General features: G+C 32.8%; 1 protein-coding gene across 1 annotated transcript; it reads left to right on the top strand.

The window, feature by feature from the left end:
* Positions 1 to 1,175: 1,175 nt before the first annotated feature.
* LOC130902460 (uncharacterized) lies at positions 1,176 to 16,311 on the top strand. Its single transcript, XM_057814620.1, has 14 exons — positions 1,176 to 1,493; positions 4,160 to 4,360; positions 5,284 to 5,521; positions 7,047 to 7,240; positions 7,668 to 7,757; positions 8,569 to 8,781; positions 9,421 to 9,581; positions 10,797 to 10,935; positions 13,095 to 13,145; positions 13,700 to 14,043; positions 14,092 to 14,279; positions 14,806 to 14,990; positions 15,049 to 15,285; positions 15,716 to 16,311. Exons 1-14 carry the CDS (start codon positions 1,319 to 1,321, stop codon positions 15,880 to 15,882), a joined length of 2,583 nt encoding a protein of 860 aa, XP_057670603.1. The 5' UTR covers positions 1,176 to 1,318; the 3' UTR covers positions 15,883 to 16,311.
* The last annotated feature ends 5,497 nt before the right edge of the window (positions 16,312 to 21,808 follow it).

Genomic DNA, 21,808 nt, shown 5'->3' with positions numbered 1-21,808 from the left:
CTACTAAATTATACTTTTTACTGTTGAACAGAAAAGAAGAATATAAAATAATGTTTGTAGTCACGCAAATTTATTCTTCACTTTGAATTTATGAACGAATCTGTCAATGTCAAATATTCTGTCATTCATTGACAGATATGCGAGTGTGTGCGTTCTTAAAACATAAGTTTCGTGTCATCGAAGTCTTCGGCTACATTTGATCATCGATTATAGATAAACTAAGTTTGTATAGACTCGATATTCGTTTGGATGATTTATATTAGGAATTAACAAATTTTAAAGTTATTTATGAAAAAATATGAAAAGACGAAAACCTTCTTTAAATGAGTACTGGCCAAAAGTGAAGCTTTTTAAAAGTAAACATTTCAGAAGGATTTAAAACCATAACTAAAATTGTTTCATATCTACTTATACTTGTGGTGAGACGTTTGAGGTTTTTATAAAAGATTGTTAATAAGTAAGTTATTCGAGAAGCTCTAAAAAATATGTATAAGGTTGCAAATTCAGTATTTTCGCTTTTTACTGATAGAGAACTTGCTCGGAAAGATTTAGTGATAATCCAAGGTCTCAAACACCATTGGCAACTCGTGGGAAACTATTGTAGCTTAACTAGGAAGTGATGCAACGTTCCTCGTATAGCCCTGATCTGGCACCATCTGATTACCATTTATTTCGAAGAATTCTTCGAATGGCGATGACTGGTTCAGTTTTTTGCTGATAAGGACCAGAAATTTTATGATCGCGGAATCAGGAAGTTGAAAGAAAGATGGTAAAAGGTCAGTGAGCAATATGGAAAATATATAATTGATAAACAACTATTCTTTGTTAAAAAAAAGTAAAATATACCGAAAATGTTAGTTTCTGCACTCTATTTGAAATTAATCTACAACTATCAAGAATCACGCACTACTTGCTTCTAAAATTACGTCAATGTGACGTCAGTATCACGTGACGAGGCACAGTATTAACAAAAGTTATTCAAAAAATAAAGCAACGCTCTCTATAAGTGAAAAGCGAAAGTACTTAATATTCATTCACACAAACATTCTTTTAACAATTTTGGATTTCTCCTCGTAAATATTTAAATGTTTTATCTCTGTTTATTTAATGTGTAAAAATTACGTAACCTCGAATAAACAACCAGAGAAACCTGTTACTGCATATTAACAAGGCAACGTGATACCGAAATTAGTTGTCTATAACAATGTTGGACAAACATAACAAAAAAAAACTATTGTCTACATGTACTTTTGGTTAGTTTTCAATATCAATTCCCAGAATTGCTTCTCGAATAATTATCGCCACAAATATAGATAATATGAGTACAAAACAGTCGTTCATAAACATCACAGGAGTGACCAGAATGAATTTAGGTTTTTTCATATTGTTTTTATTTTGTTTTCGTGTGTGTTATTCGATTGTCACGAAAAACGAATCTCATTATTTTGACGAAACTCCACGAGGATCTAACAAAAATTTCTCAGTAGAACTAAGTAAGTCAGATTCATAAATTACAACACAATTTCATTTACATAACCTCACATTTTATGTAAGCTTACTAATATATGTTTACTTTTAAGTATCTTTTACTTAAAATATATTTATTTTTTTGTTGTTGTAGTATTTTTATCACACTGAGAAACATAAAATACTTGCTACTAGGTTAGAACATATGCTTATTTTTTTAATCCCACCGTATTTTTGTAATGAAAATATAATAAAATATGCTGTTGGTTATATCAATGACCTTATATGATAATTTTTTTAATGTTTTATTTAACTGTTGATACTCAAATTCTTCACATTCTAAGTTAAAGATAAAAAATTTGTAGTACGTAAAGAAAATTTCCATTCGAGAATACTGCACGACAAAACATCTCGATGCAAAGTTAATGTTTTCATTATTTAGTCATTAGCTAAATTGACAGTAAGGAAATAACCTCAAATAAGTTTTAATCATTATGATTCCAAAGTAATTATCCATAATATAGTAGGATTAATCTTTTTTTAAACTTCGCCTCGTTGAGGCAATTGAACTTTATTAGACACCAGATAAAAAGTTTAATTGTAGTTTTGATCGATGGTACAACCATAGACGAAAATCACGTGTCCCAAGATGGCGCTGAATTCGTACACTTCTATAGCGATACCAAGGTTACTAGAATATTATAAGGTTTGTGACAATAACAAGATGCGCAGTAGACAAGTGACGTCACCAGTTCTTCACAGCTGTGAATTCGTTAGTTATAAATATATTTGTTTGTATAGACAGATCGTCAAGTGATAATACACATCCTTATAACTGGAACATAATGTTAGTGAGGTTCTGTTTGACATAAAAATATAAACAAAACAAAAATGTAAACATAATGACGTAGCTGGTGTTCTAGCAGCTGATTACAAAAACATGCGCATGTCACAAACCTTCTATTATTCTAGTAACCTTGACTAATACAATCTGTAAAGGTTATTGATGTTGTTTATTTTGTGTGGTTATAACAAAAAATTGTGATTAAGAATCGTTCTGAAAATGACGAAAATTGAAGTTTAACATCTTGTAATATATTGGAGAAGCAGACTACAAGAAAGTGGAGCAGTTTTTAAAGCAAAACATACAGTATTTTTGGACCTAGAAGAAAAATTATTAAAAGTTTGTATCTACAGACGTCAGGTCTAATTTTCCAGCCTCATTAGATAACAATTAATCTGAATGATGTTGTTAAATATTGGAAATGGTTTGTTCGTGTAAATAGGGAAGGAAGATATTTAAATATCTACAGAAAACTACCAAAAAGGTGTACAAGAGTTTTATTGGTCACTATATAACTAAAATTTGAAATAACACTTTCTATTGTTTATAAAACAACAAAATTAGATCGAATTTTGGCTTGACCTTCATAGAAGTTTAAAAGAAAATTAAGAGATGTCGCTGATTTTTGTTAATTACATGATTATACCGAGGGTCAATAAAGCTCGTGCCGTTTCAACTTGTAAATCGAAAAAACAAACTTGGTACATCTTGAAAACAGTCAGTTTTCCCGACTTTTTACATTGTTTTCTTCACTTCTCTTCGTTCTTTGTTTGTTATTGAGTTGCTGCTAAATCAAAAATACCTCGACGTACTTTGGATTACAACATGTAAAATATGTATCCACTAGAAGCTTTGTGCAATAGAAACCGTTCAAAAAGCTACTACCACTGAAGATAAACGATTCAGAAGCAACTCAAATCAATATATCTGCCTTTGGTTACTTCTACAGTAAAAAGAAGATTCACAGACGTTTGTTTTTTTTTGGAAGGGTGGTAGTGAAGATATATCTTTAAAAACGTCAAGATAAAATTAAGAGGTTACAGTTAACTGAAGAAAATTAGTCGATGAAGAGTTGGAGAGAGTTTTATGTAGTGTTGAGTTGAAGTTTGAGATTTTTGGGTCTAAAAGATGAATGAAGACCAATGTGGAACCTCGAGGCAGATGCTCGATGATAGTTTGAGGGTGTTTTAGAGGAAGTGCGACTAAAAATCTAGTAAAAATTTAAGGAATTGTTTTGTGCAATAGAAACTGTTCAGAGCAGCTTCGAAAAGCTACTACCACTGAAGATATGTAAATGTGATTGACGATTCAGAAGCCCAGAGATAGCAACTCAAATCAATATATCTTCCTTTGGGTACTTCTTCAGTAAAAAGAAGATTCACAGAAGATAAAACCAAGAGGTTACAGTTGACTGAAGGAAATTAGTCGATGAAAAGTTGGAGAAGGTTTTATGTAGTGATGAGTTGAAGTTTGAGAATTTTGGGTCTAAAAGATGAATAAAGATCAATGTGGAACCTTGAGGCAGAGCCTCGATGATGGTTTGAGGAAGGAATTTTGAAGAAAGGTGTGTAAAAAGTATTTGAAAGAATGAGAGACGAAGAATATACTGAAATTAATGATATAATCGTCACAGTTGATACTTTACATCTTTGGAATATCCTTAAAAACGACTGGAACTAAATAAACGACGATTCTTCCTCGAAATATTTTTTTGTTATGCGGGAAAAAACTTTTGGTTGGTAATTTATATGGAAAACGAATAAAGTAAAAGCAAGTTTTTCTATAGATAGAGATTATTCAATACAATAGCCGATATAAAACTTATTTTCATTTTTGTATCCTTCTCAGGACTACCAACTGAATGTGAAACTCCAAATCTAGATCCAGGATATTGTATAGAAATACAAGATTGTCCTATATTATTGAAACAGTTAAAAAATATTAACGCTACAAATTTTCTAAAGGCTTCGAGATGCGGCCCACAAAATGAAGATTATTCAAGACCAAAAGTATGTTGTGGCAAATATGATAATTTTAAACACCTAATCGGTACGTACCCTATTCTCATATTAATTTCATTTAGTAAAATCGAGTATAATTTAAAAAACTAAACATGAAATTAATCAGATACACCCCTAATTGTTAGATTCATAATTTTATTTACATATTTAACTTTATTGAAGCATACTATTTGAAAAATTAGTTAGAAACATGGAAATCGCGTTTAGGGGATGCTCTAAACTGGACAAAATATTGAATGTGATTATAAATCTTAATTATACCCCAAAATTTCTTTGAAATTGGAAAAAATATGTTTTGAGTATAAGTTTCTTAATTTTTGATCAAGGTTGTTGATTAAAAAACAAGTTTTTAAGAAAATATATAATCTATTACGTTAAAAAGGTTCAAAGGGCTTCAAAAGTGTTTCAGCCACACGAACTTTGAAAGGTTACATCTCGATTAATATTGAGGTTATAATATAGGTTGAAATACATTGAAAAACATAAATTGTATCATAAAATATCGAGCGATCTTTATTTTAATCATCGTATTTTGATAATAAGGGGTAGTTTTCATCCCTTACAATAATTTACACATATTGACATGAGATAGATTTTGAAGTGAAGGTCGAATAAAACTCAATTCCAAAATTTCACGAAAACTCATTCGTCTTAACGTAATTTATCGTTGTATATAGTACTAATTGAATAAAGTGTTTAATTCTTAAAGATATTTTAGTAAAAGTTTCGATGGTTTAGGCCTTGGTACTTGTGATTATCAATTTCACCTTCAAAGATCGAATTTATGGAACCGGTTGAACATATTTCTGTACCATTACCTTGGATGTTTTTATGTACTGATTAATTTCATATTTAGCTTGTTAAACCAAAGCCATAACTCAAATTTTCTTTATATCTATATTCGTACTACTTGTAGTTGTTTTTATATTTTATATTTTTTATAATTTGCAGTTGATGATAAAAGAATATTTCCAAAAAGATGCGGCGTCGAAAAAATTTCCGTCCATAACCGGATAATAGGAGGAACCGAAGCTAATATCGGTGAATTTCCATGGATGGCTAGATTAATTCATAAAAATGACCGAGGTTTTAAATCAGTAGGATGCGCGGGATTCCTAATACATTCTAAATATGTATTAACCGCCGCTCATTGCGTAAATCCCGAATTTACACGTATCAGAGGCCCTGTGTAAGAAATTACTGTTTTTTTGTTAAATATATGAAGTTTTAAAGTTCGTTTTCATCATCAAACTTCTACTTCATCCCTTCTCTACATTTAACGATTACAATTCAACGCAGAACACAACAGGGACAACCTGTATAATATCCAAGTCTACAGAAATGTATTAACTATAAATATAAGAAAAGTTTTTTCCACCGACTCGACATTCGCAGTTATCGGTGCTTATACGAGGGTTGTTACTCAAGTTTTGTGATAAACAATTAAAAACCAATATTTATAATTGGGTATTCAAATTATTTATCGATTGAGGTTCCTCCAAACATGTGACTGTTTCTTTAGTTGTATGATGACCCATCGATTTCATATTTTGACTGTTCTGTTTTTATTTGAATTGGTGTGTGGGAGCTCGTCGTGGTGGATTCGTTTTCTACGATTTGTAATCCTCATTTTTCTGGTAAACACATGCACCGATTCAGAATTGATCGTTCTACGTTGCTCTAATGAAACGTTGGTTTTGATTCGTCTTGAAATATCCATACAGTCGATTTTTGTTTAGTTTCGAGTTCAAATGCATAGATTAATGAATCGTCGCCCTTTCAAGATCCTTTGGACATCTTTTGGAACACAAGGATTGAATATTCTCAGCATTTCTTTGAACCAATCCTTTTTCTGGATGATTTTGGACGATCTTCATCAAATAAATCGTGTAGGAAAGCGCGACTACCATGGAATTCTGGAAACTAACGAAACGCAGTAGCTTCATCACCAAAAATCGAAGCGAGTTGGTATAATCCACATCGAAATCATAGAAAATCAACGAACGAAAAAATTCGAGATTTAATCCCATTTTTTTTACCAAAATGAATGATTCAAGTATCTGTAAACAACTCGTGTGATAATACAATGAAAAATGTCAAACTTCACGATGTCAATGTCAAATTTGACATTGACATAATCACTTAAAGTGATCGAAAAGGAATAGCGTCCGATTTTCAATCGAGATAGAGATAACACGTTGCTCTAATGAAACGAGTTCAAATGGATAGATTAATGATTCGTCGCCCTTTCAAGATCCTTTGGACATCTTTTGGAACACAAGGATTGAATATTCTCAGCATTTCTTTGCACCAATCCTTTTTCTGGATGATTTTGGACGATCTTCATCAAATAAATCGTGTAGGAAAGCGCGACTACCATGGAATTCTGGAAACTAACGAGATTATAGAAAATCAATGAGCGAAAAAATTCGAGATTTAATCCCATTTGTTTTACCAAAATGAATGATGCAAGTATCTGTAAATAAATCGTATGATAATACAATTAAAAATGTCAAACTTCACAATGTCAATGTCAAATTTGACATTGACATAATCACTTAAAGTGATCGAAAAGATAGAGATAGAGATAACAAGAAAAATAACCTCTAATGACTTTTTTTGTATTCTAATTGCTCTTTTGCATCTTTTTTTGTTGATCATTTTTTGTTTTTCATCTAGGAAGATTTTCTTTAAACGTGGCACGATCGTTTTAGATTTTCTGTGTTGCTGGGTGAACACAACACCGAAACCAAAATTGATTGTGCAGATAACGGAAAATATTGCGCGGATCCCCTACAAATTAGTCGAGTTGCTAAAATAATCGCACATCCTGGATACGACGACAAAACCACTGGACATTATAATGATATAGCCTTGATTCATCTGAAAAAGGGCGCTCGATTCACAGGTAAGTTATCACGAGAAAAAATTTAAATAAAAAAGAAACAAATTAAAGGGTCAAGTCTTTTTAACTAGAAGAAAATTTCTTGGTTTTGGTTCAAATACTATTTTTATTCTTATACTTTCCAGATGAGCGTTTTAACGATTTTTTTTTGAATGTTCATCTATTGAAAAATCGTTTTTCTTTGTCTAATTAATCCGTTGTCTTGTTGGTCTACGTCCCACAACCTTCAATTCCTTTTATTTCGATTTTTTTCACTTTTAGAATGTTTCCAAAAGTATCAATTTCTCCATCTGTTCCATCAGCAAACCTTTTGTTCAATTTTGTTCACTGGAATATCGTAAAAGTCTTGGACACAGCTCCAAACGACTCGAGCAAATCCTCACCATTCAAATCCATTTCACGTAAACAAAATTTAATATTATTTTCACAGATTTTGTTCAACCGATTTGCTTACAAATTGATAACGGAGAATACGTACCAGGAAGGTATGCGATCAGTGGATGGGGAAAAACCAAGACTGGTAAGTAGAAATCATCGTACTGAATATGTTTACACCAAATATATTCGATCATAAGGCACAAATTGCTTCACGTAACTGCTGTAGATCGATCGAAAGAACACGAGGAATGAATCCGATCTATTATGACCTAAGCAGCGGTCAAAAATAATAACCAAAATAAGGGAATCAATGTAAAATAACATACAAGTCATTTTCTACTTGCTACCCTTGAAGATCTTTATAGAAAGTTCTTACCAGAAACAGAACATGAAGCCTGGGACTTTCCTGGTCATCTCAGCTTCTAAAATGTGATGCAGGTCGAGAAACCAAGCTCGCTATCTCAATGGGGTTAGAATTATCCAATTTCCAGATGGAAACATATTACACTAGCAGATCCACCACAATGCAAAGTTTCCAATCTAGCAGATACTAGAGCGGTCAATTAAGCACTTAAATCTTAAAAAATTGAGTCAAAGCTTGTATTTGATAGCATACACAACCTAAAGATTTTTCAAAATTGGTTCCAAAGGTATTAGTTCACTGGATATTGTCTGGTGGATTACCATCTGAAGAAAATCGACGAAATTTCTGTAAAAAACTAAAATGAACAACCGCGAATTGGTAAATGCGAGATTATCAATAGAAAAAGGTGGTAATTACCCGGGTAACTTTGCAAAATCGTTTGTATCCGATCTATTGGTCAAAGTCTGGGTAGATTCATTCAGAATTACCATTGTCTTCTTGTTTATATTCGTGTACCAAATGCAGTTGAATTAGAACGTTTCTTACTATCTAAATAATCCTTTTCAGTGTACATTATTATTATTTCTAGTTCAGTTTAGTAAAATTAAGATGAAATTGGAAATACCGCCGTTCAATAAAGGAAACTGTATCGATCAATTTCGTTCTGTGAACATTGATGTTGTCGAAACGCAGATATGCGCTGGAGGAGAGTCAGACATGGATGGTTGTAGTGGAGATTCTGGAGGTCCTCTTATGTTCGATAACGGAACTAATTGGTTCGCAGCTGGAATTGTTAGTTTTGGTAAAATTCAATTTTTCTTTTCAAATATTTTAATGATAAGTTTAATATTTTCGTTTTGGTGTTATTATGAAGCGAAGTAGATGTAGAAATGGAATGATACCAATAAGAATTCGACAGTATAATGAAAGTAGAATAATCTATTCAGGAAGAAGAGTTAATTTGAGGAGAATCTCTCTGAAGAAGAAGTTGGTGGCTATCTCCGGATTTGCTGCTTATTATATTTTAATTCGAGGATAGAAAACTTCGTTTTCGACAGCATTTACGTTAACATCAATCTATAAATTATCAATAACTTTGACATACTTCGATAAAAGACTCAAAAATATACCTGCGGAGGTCTTAATTACATAGATTTCTACTTGGAAGATTGAGATTGGAGGTGAGAGTCTTAGAGGCTCTACTGTATAAGATCCTTCTGTGGATCCTTTTGGATTTAGGTTATTTTTTGTGATTGCAGCTTAATTGCAGTTTTCACTGTTAAATTTTCCGCATAGAGATGACGAGAACTCCCTGTTGATTGAGAAAATAAAAAGGGGAGATTAAAATCTACATCTACATTATATTCTTTTTACTAAAATTAATTTTCCCATTACATATTTTCATTCATTTAATAATCAAATTATTTCTGTTTCGTCTCAGGTATAAGTTGTGGTTTAGAGGGATGGCCGGGGGTTTATACGAATATTCCAAGCTTCGTACCTTGGATTAAAGAAGAAATTATCAAAAATAGCGCCAACACAAAAAATTCTAATAACACTGAATCTTATAAAACAAAAAATCGTACTATTACCACAAAAACAGTTCAATAAACTAATAATTAAAGCTTATGAAACAATTATTGATAATTGAGATTGTGATTTTTATCGTTTATTGATTTTTTAATAAATATAAACACACCAGATGAGTTTTTATTTCCTTAACTCCAACAAAATAACTGATATTCCAAACGTCAAAGTGTAGTAACCAATTAAAACGAAGGATCGTAAGGTTAAACGTAGTGTACTGATCGCGTTCAGCTGGTTTATCATCTCCCAACTAAATAAAGCCCTCGTACACATAAATAAAATTATCTTCTTCATAATAGGACATTCTTTAGAGCTTCTTCTAAGGATAAAAGATCAAAACCCTGGAAGGTACATTCGTAGATCCAGTTGAAAGTCGTTTCTAATGAAATTAAGTCATATCAACCAAATTTAACATAAAATCTTTTCGTGTGATGATTTTCGACGTGTATTGAACCAACAGCAGTGTGGTGATCATTCAAACAAAGTTCGTGTCGATTGGTGTGAAGAAATGCCGAAGAAATCATCGATTTATGCGTATGGACTCGAAGCTGGGCGAAGGAACCAAATCTGACGAAAGTTTTTCGAACCAAATTAATAACTGGACATGTCGCTATCAATTGGATTGAATTGCGGAAGCTTCTGGATACTTGAAAGTTTTTTCCGAAGTTATCGGAACCGAAAGAAGAAGCTGGTGGTTGTGTTAGATCTAGAATGAAAAATTTCTGCATTTTGATAATTATAAATCATTAGATACCGAATTTTAGGGAAATAACCAAGCTGAGAACTGAATTTAAACGAAATTTTTTACATTTTTTGCAACAAAATCATAAAAAAATGATTCGTTATCTTATTTAAAACCTAACAAAACATGATACCCCACGTAACTAATTGCTGTTTATTTTTTGATCAAACCTCGTATATTAATACTAGTATTGATAGAGAAATAGTAATAATTCCATCTTCGGGGACGAAATTACCTAAAAATATGCATTAAAAGTGCATAATAACATTTAAAATGTATAATGAAATTTCTTGTTTAATGTAAAACTTTCTTTTCTCATTAACAAATTTCCGTTCTACGATGACTATTTGTTTTACATAAAAAACGTTTCGATACGTAAATAGCGAGAAAGATAAACATATACTGGAATAACCAAAATATTATTTAGTGAGAAAACACATTTTCTGATTGTCGATATACATATATAAAACAACATCTGAAGGAGGTAGAGTAGTTCAAGAAGGTCAAGGTATTTTAGTCAGTTGCTGTTGATCAAGTGTTCAATATATGTAGTGATAATGTTTTATAAAATTTGTTTCTGTGTTGTTTTCTTTGTGGCAATTTCGGATAATTTCCAAGCAAAAGGACGTAAGATATTTTTAAATCTTTACTAATTTTTTCATTGTCTTTTCACCACGATGTTAAATTTTGATCGCCATAAAATAGATTGATTGAACTGAGTAAAATATAAAATAAGCAACGAAGCGTGAGCTCTGCAGAGGGAATTTTTCCTATATCAGGACCGTTTCATGAAATCCTAGCGAAAAGTAAACCAACGAGGCTATTTCTCTTTTTATCTCCCTAGGGAATTATGAACGTTGTCTTCTTTAGATAATTAAAATAACATTACTATTTAAAAAAGTTACTTTCCTTTGAGTTGTGTACGATATTTTTTCTACGAAATTGCAATATTTTAGTTATATTTATGCAAAAATACTGCGAGGAAAAGTATATATCGCTAATTTTAAAGCTAAACACTTTTTTGTATACTTTGGGTGGAATTTATTCATATATTCACGATTTTCAATAAAATAAAACCATTACATTGGACTAACATGATACAAACTTCCTAACTAGCATGCTTATACATCTCATGTAATTGAATCAACTAATATATAAATATAAAGCATGGCAGGTCTTAAAGGCTTGAAATTTCTCTTCTACTTTTCTCAGACACCTTGTTAAGGCTCTTTCCACCTACCAGTTTCCTTCCTGGTTACATCCCCAAGCCAAGGCAGTCTTTTTACACTTGCACCATACAAACTTTTGATATCTGCGTTGGTTTTTCTTCTTCATTCATTCAGTTCCATTCGTATCCCTCCAAAAATTTTTCTCATGACTCCCATGCATTTAGCCTCCAATTCTTTCATTGCCTCTTGTCGAATTCTCCAATTTTACTTGTTATCGTCACTCCCAGGTATTCAAACTTGTATTCTATCGAACCTTATTTTGTCTGTTGTGATTTTTAATCGATTGTCACTTAAAAAAAATCTTTTTGCCGTTTATTAGTAAAAACTTTCCTTGTAATTCCTGTTTTGTTCTAGAATTAACTAATATAAGCCTTAATAATGCTTTTTGGCTTATCTAAAATGCTATTAACTTGTGCTGAATAGGAGCAACGACCTCGAAACTGGTCCGTATTAAAAATACGAGTTAAAAATAATGATTAGAATCGATAAAGATAGAAAAGTAGTTACAGAAAACGATAAATCGTTAAATATTATTATAAACATTTAAAACATGTAATGGAATAGTTAATCTTGACATTTGACCAATTCTGTGAAATTTATAATCAACACAAAATGGTGGAGTATAAATAAATCTTTAATTTTGATATTATGAACGTCATGAATAAAATTTTTTTTATAATGTAAAATCTTTCTGTTATTTTCACGTTTTTTACATACATACAGGGTGTCCCCTACTAAACTGATACTACATGTAACTTTCTAAGGGAGTTAGTGCCCTTAGAAGATGATATTATCGAATTGATTTATGAAAATTTGATATTTTGAATTGAAAATTTCGTATTTTTCGAATTTATTGCAAAACATTTTAGAGCAAATGAGTTTTTTTTGCTTAAAAAATTGATTAAATAGCATCATTTACTATTATTAATGACATTTAGTATTTAGTTATATTTTTGTTTGTTTGTTACCTCGTATATTAATAGTTTATGTACAATATTATATTTCAGAATTTTGAAATTATTAAAACAAGAAAATATTTTAAAAATAATTAGGAAATTCGAGAATTATCTTATCGAATGGATATAGGATGATGTCATTATCATTAATTACATTTTAATTATTTTTTACTTATCGATTTTAATACAACAAAAACCTAAAAATTACACGAAAATAATCGACAGAAAAACATATTAAAAACGGAAAAAAATAAAAACTTAATCCCTAATCCCCCTCGGAAACATTGAATTGGAAACAATGTTTTTGTACAAGAATCAGTATCAAATTACTTTTGATTTTAGAAATTTCAACGGTTAATTAAACCCTAGACTTTACTTTGGCCAATCAATAAGCAAAACATCTAATAGAAACATAATTTTATATTATTCCGTTGCTTTTAAATGTTTCCAAAAGAAGAAGTTTCAAAGAAAAGTATTTCAAAATTATCTAATCTTCTCTAGGACTCAGAATAGATCCCACTGATTAAAATCGATCATTTCTAGCTCTGATAGAATAATTGCTATAAATTCTTTAATTATATCAAAAATATGTCTATTATAGAGTGGCAAACGCGTAAAAGAAGGCCTCAGTATGCACACTCAAATACGTCACGTAAGTAGTTATATTTTCTGAAACTTTATGTCACTTCAAAATATTTATGTTAACGATAACGATGACGAAGACGATTAAACAGAAGAATGTTCAAAAAATAATAGTTTCCGCCATGTTATTTGTCCTTTATCTTAGAAAACAATATTAAAAAAATTATTCTTCAGACAAATCGTTTCTGATCGAGCATGTATCAAAACTTTGGGCTTCTATAGATGTTTTAAAGTGACATAATGTATATAAACACGTCTTTATGTAGATCAAAAACTTGTCTTCTATTTTATCTTTATATTGGTGCCGGTTATTAACACTTTCTAAAAGAGATTGAACTTTAAATCCACAGATCTTTCTGTAAATACTAACCAAACAGTTTTCGTGCTCGTGGTTGCTTAGTTAGCCATTTTCTTCATTTGAATGTTAGAATACATCTTCATATCATAGACATAATCATAGTTAATGCTTTTTTTATTAACATTATCGATTAAACCATTTCCGCGATCATTCTAACAAAGTATTTAACAATTTTTGTAATGAATCATCGATTGAATGAATTTTAGAACGAGGTAGGGAATGTAAGACCCCAAATCAAGAATGGGCGACGTGCGAATCCATATATACATGTCAACGTCTTTTGAACACCATCCAGAATAAAGATCCGATCCAGGTGAGGTTTTTACGCCAATCGCAATGCGGTTACGATTCCGAACCTCTGGTTTGTTGCGGTACCAAAAGTACTTACATGAGACGCAATACTCAAAATGGGGGTACTGCGATACCTGGTAGATCGTTAATTGGAAGTAGAAATCGTGATGGTGTAGTTGGGGTAGCAAAAGGTGGTGCCAGTAATTATAATTATAGATCTAATTCGGTTCTACCTCAAAGACCTTCATGTGGACAAGACGTGAGTAAAATATTTCTTCGTTTATAGACATTATATGATGTTGTTTAGTTTTCGGAAAAAATTTATGGTGGTATTAGAACTCAGTTGAACGAATTCCCGTGGATGGCGCTTCTTCAATATGCGAACGGTACCGGTTTTAAACGTTGGGCGTGCGCAGGAACTCTTATTAACAACAGATACATTTTGACAGCTGCTCATTGTGTTACTGGGGAAATAACAAAAAAAGTTGGACTATTGTAAGTATTTAGATTATTGTACGATAATTTTTTACTATAGAATTGTTATTATTTGATTTTTTTCAAAAGTATTCCAATACGAAACTTCTTTTTCTTGTGGTGTCTATCCATGGCGAATCATCATGACTATTTTCATACTCTCAGCAGCAATTCGTCTTCTTCCTGGACCTCCTTTGCCAAAAATTTTGCCTTGTAAGATGGTTTGGAGCCTTGGATCTGTCTTCAGATTTGTATGCTATTTCAATGACTTCCTAGTGCTTTCTAGTTGGATTACTTAAAGAAATAGCTTCAAAAGATGCTTCATAAGACAAACCTTAAGCTAATCTTGGTTTCTTAGGACGTGCAAAGATCTCGGATTTCAAATAGGTCTATTGTTTGGACTTGGATGATGACAGAACAGATTCTGATGATGATGGACTTTTAAAATAATGCTCTGATGAAGTTCAATGTTGGCATTGATTAAATTTCATCCAGTATTTGTATCGAAAATTAAAATTCAAAATTTCATTAAAAAATTGAATTTTAGAGTAAAGGTACGTTTGGGAGAATATGATACAGCGCAAGATGTTGATTGTGACGGCGCTTTATGCAACAGCCCCCAGGATATCGGCGTAGAAGAAGCTGTTTATAACCAAGGTTACGATAACGATGACACTCAAAGATACAACGATATCGCTTTGATTAGATTAAACAAATCAGTCAAGTTTTCAAGTAATTATTCTAAAATAAATATAATAATAAATCGAATAATTTATCGATTTAATCATAGGTTTCATCCAACCTCTTTGTCTACCAAATATAAACGAAGCTGCGGCTATTGGCGAGCGCGTTGTTGTAGCTGGTTGGGGTAAAACCGAATCGTCTGGTAGGAGCTCCAAGAAGTTGAAAGTAGAAATACCAATAGCTCAAAGGAGACAATGTACGACTGCTTTCTCTTCGGCAGGTATCAATTTGAAAAATTCACAAATTTGCGCTGGAGGGGAAAGAGGAAAGGATTCTTGTTCAGGTATAACATGAAATAATTCCTATATCACAAAAAATTAGTGCTAGGATGTTTTGATGGAAGGATTCGACCTAAAATGAAGTTCTTTACGGGTATAGACCTAGATATTGAGTAATCATTGTCTAGGTCTATGTCCTATGACTTCCTTCGGGAACTACGACCTCCAAGGTTCACTTCAGGTGTGCTGTAGAGATCCCAAAAATGTTAACAACCTCCAGATGACCCAGGAAGTTATATATAACTTGGAACGATGTCCCAAAATACTTTAGATTGAATCCTACTCGGCGTAGTCTTCAGATGTATCATTTTCCTTCTGTGAGGTTTCTAAATTTTAGCACTACGGTTTAAAAGTACAAAGCACAAATTTTTTGTGATTCCGGAACTCTTATCAGCTTCTTTGCTTTGAATTTAGGTTTGTTTGTTCAAATTCTAGGTGACAGTGGTGGTCCTTTGATGAAAACAGTAAAGGGGGATGTATCGACTTGGTATTTGGAGGGAATAGTTTCTTTTGGAGCTAAATGTGGTACGGAAGGTTGGCCGGGAATATATACCAGAGTCGAAAATTATTTAGGATGGATTCATAGTAACGTTAGACCATAGATTGTGTTCGATATCTATTAGTTAATTTATTTAATTTTTGTTTGATTAGTGAAATAAATTTGTGATTGGATCCGATAGTTTTATTTTAATGATAATCACAATTTACTGAATCCATTTTTAAACGGAATAATAGACAAAAATCTGGGGCATATAGTGAAGTGAATTATGAAGGTTATGAATGTTAATTATTGCCTCGGACTATTAATAGTCCAAGAAAATTTGTTCTTAAATGAGAATTCTGTAGTACTGTACTTTTTAATAAAAATTTGGGTAATGGCTAGAAATAGAAACATCGAATTAAATTTGTAGATTTATTTATTATCGAATTTTGTTATTGAGGGTAGTTCAAGCTTAAGGGATGGTTTAAAAATTGATGAATCGCTTAAGAAATTGTAATTTTTCAAAATAAATGTTTATACGCTGAAAGAACTAATTTTTGTTTGGTTGAAGTTGAACTAAAATTTCTGGTAATAGCCCATTATACTTTTAATTCAATTATTACTAATTTTTTGTTTCTTAAACTATTAAAATCAGTTTTTTACTTGGTATATTCTATTTTGCTTGGATAAGAGTATACGTAAAAAAATTCTCACTATTTGTGGTTTTATAAACATCTTGATTAGAAATCTTATGAATTGTTAATTAATAGCTATTTTATGGGAAAAACCAATTATTCACACACTTTTTTTGATAGTTGAAATATAGGTGGAATTACCAATGGTATTTCAGTATTTATTCCAAGTTTTACGTACGTAGTGCAGTCCATGAGTTCTTTGTTTCACATTAAAATAAATTCTGATTGATTTTCAATATATTTTCTCCCTATTTCTACAAAATTTGTAACTAATCCTATGCTACTATAGAATACAATGCATCTTTAGAGTCAAAATGTTGGCACGAGGCTAGATCAGGACTATATGTTGGCTGTTCAATCTCTGCGAACCTTATCGCGCCTTTTTTTCGATAAAATTTCAATACAACTACCTTATTAAGAAATATATCGAGTTCAATGTTGTATTAGATTCATTAAAACAACCAAAAATTTACTCTCCAAGACCTTTGCTTTCCTTGCACGCGCTGTTATTTCTATGGAATCTCTTTTGGACGTGGGATCATAGTAAAAGAACCTCATCCGATGCAACGCTCATCATATTGTACAAAACGCTTGACATACAACTCTGGTAGGATCCTAAGAATACTTGTTCAAATTTACGATGCCAAAAAAAGCAAAAATTTACTCTCCAAGTCCCAAAATATTGTAGCTATCAGTTTTTTGGTGCTTTTTTTGACCTTTGCTTTCTTTGTACGCGCTGTTCTTTCTATGGAATCTCTTTTGGACGTGGGATCATAGTAAAAGAACCTCATCCGATGCAACGCTCATAATATTGTACAAAACGCTGGACATACAACTTTGGTAGGATCCTAAGAATACTTGTTCAAATTTACGATGCCAAAAAAAGCAAAAATTTACTCTCCAAGTCCCAAAATATTGTAGCCATCAGTTTTTTGGTGCTTTTTTTGACCTTTGCTTTCTTTGTACGGACTGTTCTTTCTATGGAATCTCTTTTGGACGTGGGATCATAGTAAAAGAACCTCATCCGATGCAACGCTCATCATATTGTACAAAACGCTTGACATACAACTCTGGTAGGATCCTAAGAATACTTGTTCAAATTTACGATGCCAAAAAAAGCAAAAATTTACTCTCCAAGTCCCAAAATATTGTAGCCATCAGTTTTTTGGAGCTTTTTTGACCTTCGCTTACTTTGTACGGACTGTTCTTTCTATGGAATCTCTTTTGGACGTGGGATCATAGTAAAAGAACCTCATCCGATGCAACGCTCATCATATTGTACAAAACGCTTGACATACAACTCTGGTAGGATCCTAAGAATACTTGTTCAAATGTACAATGCCAAAAAAGCAAAAATTTACTCTCCAAGTCCCAAAATATTGTAGCCATCAGTTTTTTGGTGCTTTTTTTGACCTTTGCTTTCTTTGTACGCGCTGTTCTTTCTATGGGATCTCTTTTGGACGTGGGATCATAGTAAAAGAACCTCATCCGATGCAACGCTCATCATATTGTACAAAACGCTTGACATACAACTCTGGTAGGATCCTAAGAATACTTGTTCAAATTTACGATGCCAAAAAAAGCAAAAATTTACTCTCCAAGTCCCAAAATATTGTAGCCATCAGTTTTTTGGTGCTTTTTTTGACCTTTGCTTTCTTTGTACGCGCTGTTCTTTCTATGGAATCTCTTTTGGACGTGGGATCATAGTAAAAGAACCTCATCCGATGCAACGCTCATCATATTGTACAAAACGCTTGACATACAACTCTGGTAGGATCCTAAGAATACTTGTTCAAATGTACAATGCCAAAAAAGCAAAAATTTACTCTCCAAGTCCCAAAATATTGTAGCCATCAGTTTTTTGGTGCTTTTTTTGACCTTTGCTTTCTTTGTACGCGCTGTTCTTTCTATGGAATCTCTTTTGGACGTGGGATCATAGTAAAAGAACCTCATCCGATGCAACGCTCATCATATTGTACAAAACGCTTGACATACAACTCTGGTAGGATCCTAAGAATACTTGTTCAAATTTACGATGCCAAAAAAAGCAAAAATTTACTCTCCAAGTCCCAAAATATTGTAGCCATCAGTTTTTTGGTGCTTTTTTTGACCTTTGCTTTCTTTGTACGCGCTGTTCTTTCTATGGAATCTCTTTTGGACGTGGGATCATAGTAAAAGAACCTCATCCGATGCAATGCTCATAATATTGTACAAAACGCTGGACATACAACTTTGGTAGGATCCTAAGAATACTTGTTCAAATTTACGATGCCAAAAAAAGCAAAAATTTACTCTCCAAGTCCCAAAATATTGTAGCCATCAGTTTTTTGGAGCTTTTTTGACCTTCGCTTACTTTGTACGGAGTGTTCTTTCTATGGAATCTCTTTTGGACGTGGGATCATAGTAAAAGAACCTCATCCGATGCAACGCTCATCATATTGTACAAAACGCTTGACATACAACTCTGGTAGGATCCTAAGAATACTTGTTCAAATTTACGATGCCAAAAAAAGCAAAAATTTACTCTTCAAGTCTCGAAATATTCTAGCCATCAGTTTTTTGGAGCTTTTTTGACCTTCGCTTACTTTGTACGGACTGTTCTTTCTATGGAATCTCTTTTGGACGTGGGATCATAGTAAAAGAACCTCATCCGATGCAACGCTCATCATATTGTACAAAACGCTTGACATACAACTCTGGTAGGATCCTAAGAATACTTGTTCAAATTTACGATGCCAAAAAAAGCAAAAATTTACTCTCCAAGTCCCAAAATATTGTAGCCATCAGTTTTTTGGAGCTTTTTTGACCTTCGCTTACTTTGTACGGACTGTTCTTTCTATGGAATCTCTTTTGGACGTGGGATCATAGTAAAAGAACCTCATCCGATGCAACGCTCATCATATTGTACAAAACGCTTGACATACAACTCTGGTAGGATCCTAAGAATACTTGTTCAAATTTACGATGCCAAAAAAAGCAAAGATTTACTCTTCAAGTCTCGAAATATTCTAGCCATCAGTTTTTTGGAGCTTTTTTGACCTTCGCTTACTTTGTACGGACTGTTCTTTCTATGGAATCTCTTTTGGACGTGGGATCATAGTAAAAGAACCTCATCCGATGCAACGCTCATCATATTGTACAAAACGCTTGACATACAACTCTGGTAGGATCCTAAGAATACTTGTTCAAATTTACGATGCCAAAAAAAGCAAAAATTTACTCTCCAAGTCCCAAAATATTGTAGCCATCAGTTTTTTGGAGCTTTTTTGACCTTCGCTTACTTTGTACGGACTGTTCTTTCTATGGAATCTCTTTTGGACGTGGGATCATAGTAAAAGAACCTCATCCGATGCAACGCTCATCATATTGTACAAAACGCTTGACATACAACTTTGGTAGGATCCTAAGAATACTTGTTCAAATTTACGATGCCAAAAAAAAGCAAAAATTTACTCTCCAAGTCCCAAAATATTGTAGCCATCAGTTTTTTGGTGCTTTTTTTGACCTTTGCTTTCTTTGTACGCGCTGTTCTTTCTATGGAATCTCTTTTGGACGTGGGATCATAGTAAAAGAACCTCATCCGATGCAACGCTCATCATATTGTACAAAACGCTTGACATACAACTCTGGTAGGATCCTAAGAATACTTGTTCAAATTTACGATGCCAAAAAAAGCAAAAATTTACTCTTCAAGTCTCGAAATATTCTAGCCATCAGTTTTTTGGAGCTTTTTTGACCTTCGCTTACTTTGTACGGACTGTTCTTTCTATGGAATCTCTTTTGGACGTGGGATCATAGTAAAAGAACCTCATCCGATGCAACGCTCATCATATTGTACAAAACGCTTGACATACAACTCTGGTAGGATCCTAAGAATACTTGTTCAAATTTACGATGCCAAAAAAAGCAAAAATTTACTCTCCAAGTCCCAAAATATTGTAGCCATCAGTTTTTTGGAGCTTTTTTGACCTTCGCTTACTTTGTACGGACTGTTCTTTCTATGGAATCTCTTTTGGACGTGGGATCATAGTAAAAGAACCTCATCCGATGCAACGCTCATCATATTGTACAAAACGCTTGACATACAACTCTGGTAGGATCCTAAGAATACTTGTTCAAATTTACGATGCCAAAAAAAGCAAAAATTTACTCTCCAAGTCCCAAAATATTGTAGCCATCAGTTTTTTGGAGCTTTTTTGACCTTCGCTTACTTTGTACGGACTGTTCTTTCTATGGAATCTCTTTTGGACGTGGGATCATAGTAAAAGAACCTCATCCGATGCAACGCTCATCATATTGTACAAAACGCTTGACATACAACTCTGGTAGGATCCTAAGAATACTTGTTCAAATTTACGATGCCAAAAAAAGCAAAAATTTACTCTTCAAGTCTCGAAATATTCTAGCCATCAGTTTTTTGGAGCTTTTTTGACCTTCGCTTACTTTGTACGGACTGTTCTTTCTATGGAATCTCTTTTGGACGTGGGATCATAGTAAAAGAACCTCATCCGATGCAACGCTCATCATATTGTACAAAACGCTTGACATACAACTCTGGTAGGATCCTAAGAATACTTGTTCAAATTTACGATGCCAAAAAAAGCAAAAATTTACTCTCCAAGTCCCAAAATATTGTAGCCATCAGTTTTTTGGAGCTTTTTTGACCTTCGCTTACTTTGTACGGACTGTTCTTTCTATGGAATCTCTTTTGGACGTGGGATCATAGTAAAAGAACCTCATCCGATGCAACGCTCATCATATTGTACAAAACGCTTGACATACAACTTTGGTAGGATCCTAAGAATACTTGTTCAAATTTACGATGCCAAAAAAAAGCAAAAATTTACTCTCCAAGTCCCAAAATATTGTAGCCATCAGTTTTTTGGTGCTTTTTTTGACCTTTGCTTTCTTTGTACGCGCTGTTCTTTCTATGGAATCTCTTTTGGACGTGGGATCATAGTAAAAGAACCTCATCCGATGCAACGCTCATCATATTGTACAAAACGCTTGACATACAACTCTGGTAGGATCCTAAGAATACTTGTTCAAATTTACGATGCCAAAAAAAGCAAAAATTTACTCTCCAAGTCCCAAAATATTGTAGCCATCAGTTTTTTGGTGCTTTTTTTGACCTTTGCTTTCTTTGTACGCGCTGTTATTTCTATGGAATCTCTTTTGGACGTGGGATCATAGTAAAAGAACCTCATCCGATGCAACGCTCATCATATTGTACAAAACGCTTGACATACATCTCTGGTAGGATCCTAAGAATACTTGTTCAAATTTACGATGCCAAAAAAAGCAAAAATTTACTCTCCAAGTCCCAAAATATTGTAGCCATCAGTTTTTTGG

This window comes from Diorhabda carinulata, chromosome X (assembly GCF_026250575.1).
Source record: "Diorhabda carinulata isolate Delta chromosome X, icDioCari1.1, whole genome shotgun sequence".
Lineage (NCBI taxonomy): Eukaryota > Metazoa > Arthropoda > Insecta > Coleoptera > Chrysomelidae > Diorhabda > Diorhabda carinulata.
Note: the sequence above shows the minus strand (reverse complement) of the source record. Positions and strands in the feature narration are given on the sequence as shown.